General features: G+C 42.2%; 1 protein-coding gene across 1 annotated transcript in view; it reads right to left on the bottom strand.

Moving 5' to 3' along the window:
• CNN2 (calponin 2) overlaps positions 1 to 11,340 on the bottom strand; it is a 36,442-nt gene that overhangs the window by 2,556 nt on the left and 22,546 nt on the right. The window contains exons 5-7 of the mRNA XM_085886246.1: positions 6,139 to 6,255; positions 5,819 to 5,965; positions 1 to 419 (exon numbers count right to left, since the gene is read on the bottom strand). The exon at positions 1 to 419 is cut by the window's left edge and continues 2,556 nt beyond it. Coding sequence (XP_085742372.1) covers positions 99 to 419; positions 5,819 to 5,965; positions 6,139 to 6,255 — 585 coding nt within the window. The 3' untranslated portion in view covers positions 1 to 98. The remainder of the gene's footprint in view (positions 420 to 5,818; positions 5,966 to 6,138; positions 6,256 to 11,340) is intronic.

The raw sequence follows: 11,340 nt of genomic DNA, 5'->3' as shown, positions 1-11,340 counted from the left end.
GCTAATGACATACTGTATACGTCCGAGGCAAATGGCAGGGTGTAACAGCAAAGAGAAAGGGGGGGGGGTGGAGATGCGGAATGTTGAGCAAGTCAGTGTCAGTTAAAACCGCATTCATCATTGTCGTCATCTTGTAGACAATCTGCATTGTAGAAATCAGCACGATAACCATCACTGCGGTAACCATTACTGCCACCGTCCCCTACTGAGGCATCATCGCGTGAGCCCGCGGCCATCTTGCTTGATGTGCAGTACTTTGGGTCGTAGATCTGGCGTCCGAGGCCGTAAACGATTCCCTTGGAAACGTCAGCCTGTGCTGTGGGCCCAGTCTGGAGAGGAATGGTGCTTTCATCACAATGTTCTGTTCCCAGCTTATGATCGTAAATGTGGCGTCGCGTGCCTGGAGCAGTCATCCCTGCCTGAAAAGTGATGAGAAGAAATGGGGAAAAAAATATAAATATGTAAAAACAAAACACCATGTGACAGGTGTGACATTTTGACGACAAGCACTCCAAGAACCTTCTGTTTTCCAATACGGGACTTTCAAAAAGTGGCGCGATACTTTGTGCGCACGCGCAGAAACCCTTAGCGACGGAGGCCATCGGGGCACGTTGACGTATATTGTGCAAGAGATGAGGACTGTGAACAAAAATGGCTCACAAAGCTTCTAAAAGAAGTCGAAAATACTTGGAAAAGTACCTGAGAGAAAGGGGTGTGCCTCTGCAAACGAAAGGGTTGGAGAACTTTCTCAGCTCGTCGACAGAGCTGAGATCTTAGAGCTGCCCATATTGCAGATTCCCGACGACGTGGTGCAAGTTCTACCCAAACCCTCGACCATCGCTGCCAACGATTGGACTTTCAACCTTCCGGGAGTACCTCCTGTGAACATGGCAGGCTTGGCGATTTATTTAAGGGACGTCTGCAATTGGAAAGACGCTGTTGTGCATCATTACTAACAAAAGGACATCGTCACGATTTGAAAACACACAAAGCTTGTGCCAGCTATATGTATGCGAGACCCAGATGTACCAGGTGGATATCCCTGAGGGAGACACTGTATCTGGTTTGGGTGCTTCTTAACAGCGATGGGAAGGATATATCTGGGGCTTGTGAATGCACATGGTAAGTTTAATATGATATTTCCTCTTAATCACCTTTTTGCTGGGGCGGGGGGATCTTATCTCCTTGTGGGGATTTCAAAAGGTGGAACGGAGCCCTCCCAGGTCTCGAAGTATCCACCTCGGTTTCAATAAGTAGGGGTCACAATTGAAGGACCAAGCTGTGAAGTTTTCTTCTCAAAGTTCTGTTCCAAGGGCTCTTTTCAGGAATGCAACCGAGCCCCACACAGCTTTCAACCGTTGTTCGCTTGTGACGTTCCCACGGATGGTTTTTGAGATCTGCACAAGGATCATTCCCATTTGCTCCAACAATCACTGCAACAATTTTAGCACTTTTGAGGTCTTGGTTCTTGGTCATTTTCTTGATATCTGCATTTAGGTGAAAATCTCTTGGGTTTGACACCTCAATCAGCAAAGACATCTTTTCTTTTTTATACCTCAGTACTATATCCGGTCACAATGCTTCGTTTTCTACGTTCACGCTCGAATGTGAGCATTACCTTCCTCGTTTTCAATGAATGCTTCTGGTTCATGTTTCCATGAGTTTTGTGGAACTGGGATATTGAGGCTTTTGCAGATGTGCCTGTGGATTACTCCACATACCTTGTTGTGCCTTTGGGTGAACAGCTGTTCTGACATGAGTTTTTTTTTTTTTTTTACATCCTGATAGGTGACTCGTACTTTCTATTCCTACCTTGCAGAACCTACACTTGTTCGATTGGCTCAGTCCTGCCATTTTATTGAAGCCATTCATGTCCTGTCCTTGGTCTTTGGAATTTCGAATGCTTTGTTCTCCATCCCAGTTGAGCTGACTTCTTAGCCAATCCAATGAGCCTCGTCTGCTCCCAATCTGTCCAACTCTTTGTGCACCGCTCCTTCTCAATTTCATATGAAGGCGGTGCATGATGTCATCGCCAGGCGCTGAAGGAAGGGCGTACTCAGTTTTTACTCCGTTTGTTCGGGTGAGATCTCAGCCATCCTTTGAGTTAGGAAGCTGAAATTTGGGGCAAAAGTGAAGATGTGCTTTGGCAAAAAACGGTGTTTTTATTTTTTGATCAACTACTTAATTCGTATAGATTTATTAATAACTTATTTATCATCTGGGAAACATCTAAGGCACCTTTTGAGCAAGGAAGCTGATATTTGGACATGACAGTGACCAAGTGATTTGGCTTTTAAGAGTATTTTTGACTTATGGGTTAATCGATTAATTAACCCATTGAATTAATACTGGGTGGGGTTGACTCAGCCTGTCATCCTTCTGAGGTTGGCAAAATGATTACCAGCTTGCTGGGATGAATGAGCCATGAGAGTATCCTGCGTCGGAGTGGCGACCCATCCAGGATTCTACCAAATAGCCCAGGAGACTGCTTTGGAAGCACTGACGCTCTGTACAGAGTATGGTCCCAATGGATGGCTGGATGAAACGGTGGTGGTTTAGGTATGCTATTTGGCAATGGATTGAAAAATTCATTATTTTATGATTATTATTTACTTATTTTAATAATTCAAAATCAATCAATCAATTATTGTACACCACTCCCTCCCAATTCTGACTCCATGTGCTGCAAAGCGGCAGCACTTTGAGCCAAAGGCGCCCCGGCGATGTCACGCACTGGAGGATTTGTTATTTTTTTATTATTTGGCGTGGGGACAGTGTACTTTGAATGTACCGCTACTTGTTGATTTATTGATTAATCAATTAATTAGTCACGATTTATAAATTATTTATTTATTTTATTTCTTATCTTGGCAATACGTGAACCTTTTGAGCAAGGAAGCTGATATTTGGATACGACAGTGACCATGTGATTTGGCGATCAAGAGTATTTTTGACTTGATGATTAATCAATTTCTTTCTTGCTCGTCCGAGCACTATCTCAGCCTTCCTTGAGCTAGGAAACTGAAATTTGGGAAGAAAAGTGAAGATGTGCTTTTGTAAAAACGTGATTTTTTTTTTTATTGATTAAGCAATTAATTGATTATTTAATTATCGATTATTTTATGAACTGTTCATTTTATTTCTCATCCGAGCAATATCTCAGGCCTATTTTGAGCTCGGAAACCGATATTTGGACATAAAAGTGACCAAGTGATTTGGCTATGAAAGGTTTTTTGATTCATTGATGAATCCATTAATCACTTAATTTTCAAAAAGTTAGATTTGGATGAAACAGTCGTGGTTTTGGAATGCTCTTTGGCAATTGATTGAGAAATTTATTATTTTACTAGTACGTGCCCATAAAAAAATAAGATAATAATAATAAAATAAAATAAAATAAATATTCAAACCGCGAGCAACAAACAACCACACAGGCCGTTTCTTCGCTCTCGAGTGCCCGTACGTGCGTGGCCCGGAAGTTTGAATATGATTCGCAGTTACGATTATTCGCAATTTATTTTTAATACCCAATTATTCAATTAGCGCCAACGTATTTTACCTTTTCGCAATGTCCTGGCAAGTAAAAACAAAAAGAGAAGAGAAGAGAGAAAAAAAATTACTTCCTGGATCGGAACATACCAGCACTCTGATGTTACCGAAATGTATGCACCGTCTAATATGAAAACGATCACAACTCGGGGCATTGTGTTTATCTATAAATGCGCATAAGAAATCGAGAAATTATTAGAATACACGAAGTCATCACTATCCGGAAGTCTGTAGGAAGTCTGTACGTTGTAACCCGTAATGGCGAACGCGGCTGAGCTTCCCTTCCCCATCGGCCACGCCCACGCAACGTGTCTTGTCATTGGTTGGTAAATAAATGGCCATAACTTGGGAAGCACTTGTCCGATTAATATCAAACCTTGAAAAGGCACATCCTCAGTTCCCCAGCAATATACCTGGCAAGTTTCAATTAGATCGGACCAGCGGTTGTCGAGAAACAGCGGTCACAGACACACACACACACACACACACACACAATTATAGATAGATGATTACTATTTCCAACGCAGTTGTGAGGACCTACTCGTTTTTTTTTTTTCTTCCTGTGGTCAGTGTATATCTGTTGATTTTTTTTTTAAATAATGCAATGAATTCGTTTTATATTTTGAATTTTTTTACCTCCACCACCAAAGGTGAAGGAGGTTATGTTTTCACCCTTTTCTGTCTGTTTGTGAACAGGATCTCAAAAAGTTGTGGATGGATCCGGATGAAAATTTGTGGTGAGGTTCGGTTTGTGACACGGACGAACTGATTAAAAATCCTAGTATCCGGATCCGGATCTTCACCAAAATCGAAAGTGATTCTTCACCATTGAGAGACAGGGCTAAAAATGATATATGGCATGATATCTCAAAGTTGTGGACGGATTCGGACGAAACTTTGGGGACAGGTTTGGTGTGTCGCATGGACGAATCGATTCGATTTTGGTGAAGATCAGAATCCGGATCTGGATGCGATAATTATTTAATTTTCAAAGTGATTCTTCACCATTGAGAGATGGGGCCAAAAACGATACGGTACTGTGTTGCATGATATTTCAAAAATGTATTGGGCCCGATATGTTCTCGTGGATCAGGTATTACGTGGCGGAGCTATGCACTCTACCGAGTACCCTTCTCGTTCGTTTTTTTTTGCAATCATTGGGGCTGTAATTTTTGTAGTTTCAGTTTTATGTGACATCTTGTATTCACACCTGTCTTTGGGAATTTTTTGCACGGTAAGTTTGTGATACCTTCTCTGGTTTGCAGACAAACTGAATTCGGTAGTCTGAGACCTTTTGACATCCTCAGCCAATCCTGCACTTGTCATTCTGCGCACACGTTTAAGCTCCATCAGGTCGCTACCTCCTCGTCTCGGCAGGTACTTTTGTCGATGGTGAGGAGTTTCCTCGTTTTTGAGATCTGGTTTGTTGATTTCCACTTGGGGCCAGCTTATTATTCCGCAACTGGATTGGAACACCAGTACCGAGTTGGTTTACGGATTTCATGATCAGCCTCATTTCATGCAGGTGCTCTTTTGGAATAATTTTTCACACATTTGGCAGCACTCTTCGATTCCGAGGTATTTGTTTGACATTTCGTTGTACCAAGGTCGATTTTTCTTGTTTTCCATGTTTTTTTTGGGTTTATCTTGTACAAATGTGCACACTCATCACGGCCAAATTCCGTGTGTGTGTGTGTGTGTGTGTGTGTGTGTGTGTGTGTGTGTGTGTGTGTGTGTGTGTGTGTGTGTGTGTGTGTGTGTGTGTGTGTGTGTGTTTTAACAGAAAGTGGTGGGACCTCGACAATGCGCATCCACCGATATTAGTCACATTTCCTATACTAGAAACACCTACTCTATCCATGAGCATTGCCAAGTAGTCTTTCCCCATTCCTCGCAAGGGGGTAGGGGAGGGGGTCACCTTGGGTACGACCAACAAATGCAAAATTTGATGGAAATCGGGCGAAAATAATCATCCAACCACTTCGAAATTCCCGCTCTTTTGTTTATATGCTGAAAATTACGTTTAAAAGGACTATTAGAGACAGATATTAACTTCGCAACGGCAGGTTACAAACTTCCTAATCTAGCGGAAGTGAGTTGCTCAAAATGCAACGCACAAACAGTGCATGCACAAAAGGCCTCGTTTGCATTAATACGTCATTTCAAAAGTCCCGTATTGCCAACCGAACCATCAATAACATGCAACTTTCGGCTGAAAGAATTGAAGGTCACAGGGAAGGAACATTGTGCAGCATGAGGAGCAACATACCTGACTGGCCAGTTTATTGGTGCCCATCTGCAGACTGATTGATGCATGGTCCATCGGTGAATCGGTCTTGGTTTTAGGATCGTAAAGATGTCGGCGTGTGCCATACGCAGTCATACCTGCCTGGCTGGCGCATTTGTTGGTGCCCATCTGCCAATCGAAAAAAAATTAAAAATAATAATCATGGTCCTGTGGAAATGATAGACATTGCTGGACACAGTGGGGTAAGCAGTCTCAATTGTTCAATAATAATCTATGTAATCATGTTGGGAGGCAACAAATGCAGTGATTGGGGGGGGGGGGCAAGGGTGGGGTATTGGTACCTGAAGGCCGATAACACACTGGCCAGCCTTCATCTTCTCCTCACTGAAGGAACGCTGTTGCTTGTGTGCATACTTCACCCCAACATCCACGCTCGTATGAATACCTTTCGTTTTGGCCTGAAGGCAAAGGATAGAAAAAAAACCAGACAGGTGGAAAGGTTCAAATGCTATGTTATACAAAACAAAGTGATATCTTGCAAGCAATACCACAAACCGGTGTGTCAACAAAAATAAAATTACAAGATGAAAAGGACAACTTTGGTGGTCCAAGCAGAATGGTCTTCAGCTTTGATTACCCCATCGCTCAAGTAAAGGCTGAGCTTTCAAGCATGGTCGCGCAATTTCGTACAAATCTGTTGATGACCTCACCTCACACAATGTGTGCGTGTGTGTGTGCGTGTAAACATTATTTAATTATTTACCCAGCATGATGATAAATACAAGTAATGAAAGGTACAATTGCTGGCACTACCAATGCCAGTACCATTCTCCCACCATCACTACCGCCTTCTTGCTGGGTCGAGATATTGGTGGGTGAGTGGGGTTGGGGGGGAAATCAGGGTGGAAGCTTATATTGTCCATGGGTGAAGAGGTAGGGGGAAGGCAGGTAGAGCAAACAGCTATCGGTATATGCATGAAATGGTCTCGCTGGAAAAGTGGTGGCAGCAGAAACAGAAGCTAGGTTTAAATTTGAGGTGAACAAGTACCTAGAGTCACTGGGGAGAGAAGGGTACATGGATATTGGCAGAAAAGGATACCTGTGACAGAATTGTATTGTCTGTGCGAGGGTATCAAAAGGTGAATGTGATTTCAGTGTTTGTTCATTACTCACTCGACTACCGGGTTCAACCCAACCACCCCTCCCTCCCCCCACATTTCCTTTTTGCAATATACATGTTGGTTCACCCGATCAAGATCGGGGTATTTAACCTTTAATAAAAAACATCCCGACTATAATTCACGGACCGGTGTTTGTTTGTCGTGCGACTCCTCCTACAGTTCTGGGCCAATTACATCCAGACTTGCTACATATGATCAGCATGACCTCAATTAATGTATAGATGTGTTTCTATCTTTGCCAGTGGTCTTGTAGGCAAGGGGGGGGGAGGGGAGGGGGAGGGGGATGCAAATTCTCCATGTAAATTTGTTGGTGGTGGCAGAGGGTATGACAATTTCCAAATTTCCGTTGGCAATAAAGTTACTTATTCGTGCTCTTATTCCCACACACCAGGTAAATCTGCTAGTGTGTGTGTGTGTGTGTGTGTGTGTGTGTGTGTGTGTGTGTGTGTGTGTGTGTGTGTGTGTGTGTGTGTGTGTGTGTGTGTGTGTGTGTGTGTGTGTGTGTGTGTGTGTGTGTGTGTGTATATATATATATATATATATATGACACCACTATTCGCAAGTGATATGTTCCTGGAAAATGCCACAAGTAGTGAATCTGCGAATAGTGGGGCATTGTTTGAATGGAAAAAAGGGGAGATAGGTTCTGGCGGTTCACGATTCATTTGGGAAAAATCAAAAATCCCACGAATAAGCACACAATAAATAAATAAATAAATTTAAAAAGCAAAAATGCGAAGCACAGGGCTCTAAATGTTGAAGCAGTTCGCATTTTATAAACTGCGAATACAAGGGGGCCGACAGTGTGTATATATATATATATATATATATATATATATATATATATATATATATATATATATATATATATATATATATATATATATATATATATATATATATATATATATATATATATATATATATATATATATATATATATATATATATATATATATATATATATATATATATATATATTACACACACAATAACCAATTACCACGGGTGGCTTGGATTTATACTAACCCTAAACACCTGGGGTAATTGATTAGGAAAAACAACTAGCACACACACCCACTCACCCCCACACATACGATATCAGATCAGAACAGGAGTAAATAATAAAAAGAGCAGAGCAGACCATCGATGAAGTGAATGGCGTTTGTTGCTTAAGGTTCGACAAAAAAAAAAGAAAAACGCTCCCCAATTGACGTCTCGCATTGGCACGTGACCGGAAACGAATGGTCACCTCGGGAATAAAATCGAACACGTGCCGAGACTCACGGTCAAATGGCCTGAGGAAGCTCGTTGAAAAGTGACGAAACGTTGCCTGAAACCGGGTCTGCTCATGCTCATTACCTATGCCGTCGAAGATGGATGGAGGTTATGTTTTCACCTGTCTGTCTGCTTGTTTGTGACCAGGATATCTCAAAAGGTTGTGGACGGACTCGGACGAAATTTGGTGGAGAGCTTGGGTATGTTACACGGACAAAATAGTAAGATTTTGTTGAAGATCCAGGAAATTTTTATGGGGGCAAAAACAATACATAGCATGATATTTCAAAAAGTTGTGAACAAGTTATGACAAAACTAGATGGATCAGTTGGGTAGGTGACGGACAACAGATTCGATTTTGGTTAAGGTTTGAATCCAGATCCAACCCATCAGTGGGATACAAAACGTAAACTGCTCAGCCTGGCTGAGGTATGCATGCACTTCAGTGTGCCCTTCTAGTTTCCTTCCTGAAATGGCTGTGTAACCTCAATTAACAGCCTTCTGAAGTAAAAAAGTGCTGCGTATAATCAGATAAAGGCCACGTTTAATACCTTACAGTTGCTTCACAGTAATGTACGACGTGCGTCATCAGTTTGATAAATCCAGGATCGCACCAAAATTCACCAGGAACCAATTTTTTTTTTTTAATATCTGTTCACTGATGATACCCTGCAGCATTTGCCCGATGTTTGTCGTTTTCATAATCAGGTAAAACTACTCTATCATCTTCCCCGATTCGTACATGAACTTTCAGGAGAAAACTGGCATCGCTTCAAATGCGGAAATCGGTCACGTGGCTACTGCCTTAGTCAAAAACACTTATACTGCGTTGCATTGTGCCTCCTCCTTTAAATGGACTTTATTTCACGAGACTCCGAATTGTAAAAAAATAAAATAAAAAAAAATTAATGATGCCAATTCAACAAATACTGCAAAGGAACTATAGTTTGACTCTAAATTTGTATTTTTCAGTTCCTTGACGCACCTATGCAAAAGGTGGAAGTGAGAAGTTAAACAAAAAATAATAATAATAAAATAAGAATAAAAGACGAGGGGAGTAATTTTCCACTCTAATTTTAAACCGTTTTTACAGCCATTTTTCCCTGCTGTGCAGGGGTTTGGCTTTTTCTTGAGGCAATGTTTTATGGCCGGATGCCCTTCCTGACGCCAACCCTGGTCGCCTCTTACGACACACAGGGATATGGTACACCTATTCTAACCGGGGCATACACCGGGACCAGTACACTGGCACTCATTTCGCCGACCTCAGATGGATGACAGGCTGAGTCAACCCCCTGGTGTTAATTCAGCAGCCAACGGGACTTGAACTCAGGACACTGGGATCCCAAGCCGCCACCCTAACCACTAAGCCAACACCAGGCTTCCACTCTAATTTTAAACAATATGATTAAAAGATTGAGAGATGATTTTTTTTTTCGGAATGACAACCAACATGGAATTTCCCCACGAACAGCCGCAGTCGTTATGCTCGACAAGTGACTTAAAGTTATTGAACGGTCGGAGAAGCAGATTTTAAAAAAGGTGCTCACAAAATAGCGGAGGATCTTGGGGTCGGCTAAATTCAAATTCAGAACATTTTGAAGTCAAAAGCAGAACGTTTGTGGGACGTCTCAAAGAGTGTGTCCGGGGATCGGAAAAGATAGATGGGGAAAAAACGGGAAATGAAGTCGTCAATCACCAATGCTATTAGTGGTTTCAAGACAACGGCCAGGCAGACAAATGATACTGGACCAACGTTGAAGGATACGAGGCCTTACAGTTTGCTGCTGAATTACAGGTCACAACATTTAAGGCTTCAAACAGAAGGCTGGAAGTTTTTTGAGAAGGTACAACATTGTTCAAGAGGAGGGATTGGGATGAAAGTGGTGAGAGTGGGAAATGTCAACGACTCTGTGGTCGACCGGAAATCAAAGTTGCCAGAACTCTGCAAAGATTATGCCCCACAAGACATTTTTTTTTAAATGGATGAGACACAGGGCTGTTCTTTCGTGACCCTACCAGGCGCACGCGTCATCGACGGAGAGGACTGCGCTGGTGGTGAGCACTCCAAACGGAGAAGGACAATCCCCCTGTGTGACAGTTTAAAAGGCGAGAAGTTACAACCGCTCCCGACAGGGAAACCAAAGAAGCCATGCTGTTTTTGAAAGGTCGACCATTGTTGTTTGAAGAGCAGCCGAGAGCCAGATTTAACAATAGATCATCAAAACCGGCACGTTTCGCTATTTGTTGAGAAATGCTTGACGCCGGACAAAGTTAATGCTGAAGGAGGACACTTCAGTTCTTCCTGATGAATAAAACATCAAAATCCCAGCCCATGGATTAGGATATTATTTAAGAAGAAAATTAAAGTTTTGGAAGCAGCAATTACAACATGTACTAGTCTGGGGACCTGACGCTGCATGAAAATAAAAACAAAAACAAACAAACAAAAATATTTAGCGGTTCTGGCACATGTCGTACATTGAAAGGTTAAAACCTTTCCCAGATTCTCAACTACCGACACACAAAATTTAGGGCCTCTCGGTAGTACGGTTCAGCCAGGACAGAGTAACAAAAACACGCAAGTCATTTACAAGATGAGAGACGAAGTCGGACTAAACAACCTGCCAGCAAACATAAATCGATCCTTGGTGTCATTTACTGAATTTCAAATTCATGGGAAGAAGTAGCAGCTTCTACCATCGAGAAGCGTTTCACCAAGTGGTGACAGCTACAAACTACTGTGAGGAAGCTTCAGCAAAGTCAATGGAGAAATAGCTTCCAGGACTTGGCCGAGCTCGATTGACATTTGCAGTTCTGTGACAATCAAATGGAAGACTGGTCACAGCCAACATCGGGCATTTTGAAAAGACCTACGAGAAAACACAGCCGATGACGGTGACCCGGAAACACGACCCCAAATCCGTGCCCACATTCGAAGCACGGCTGCACGTCTCAATGTTGAAGGGTTTCGTCCTGAACCAGGGACACAAACAATGCTAAACTCTGTCATGAGCACAACAGCTTGTTGCAAACAAACAAACAAAAAAAAAAACATCCCACGGTGTTTTTCTCGAATAGTAG

Source organism: Eptatretus burgeri, chromosome 6, assembly GCF_056783735.1.
Source record: "Eptatretus burgeri isolate ZD-2024b chromosome 6, Ebu_testis_v1, whole genome shotgun sequence".
NCBI classification, from domain to species: Eukaryota; Metazoa; Chordata; class Myxini; order Myxiniformes; family Myxinidae; genus Eptatretus; species Eptatretus burgeri.
Note: the sequence above shows the minus strand (reverse complement) of the source record. Positions and strands in the feature narration are given on the sequence as shown.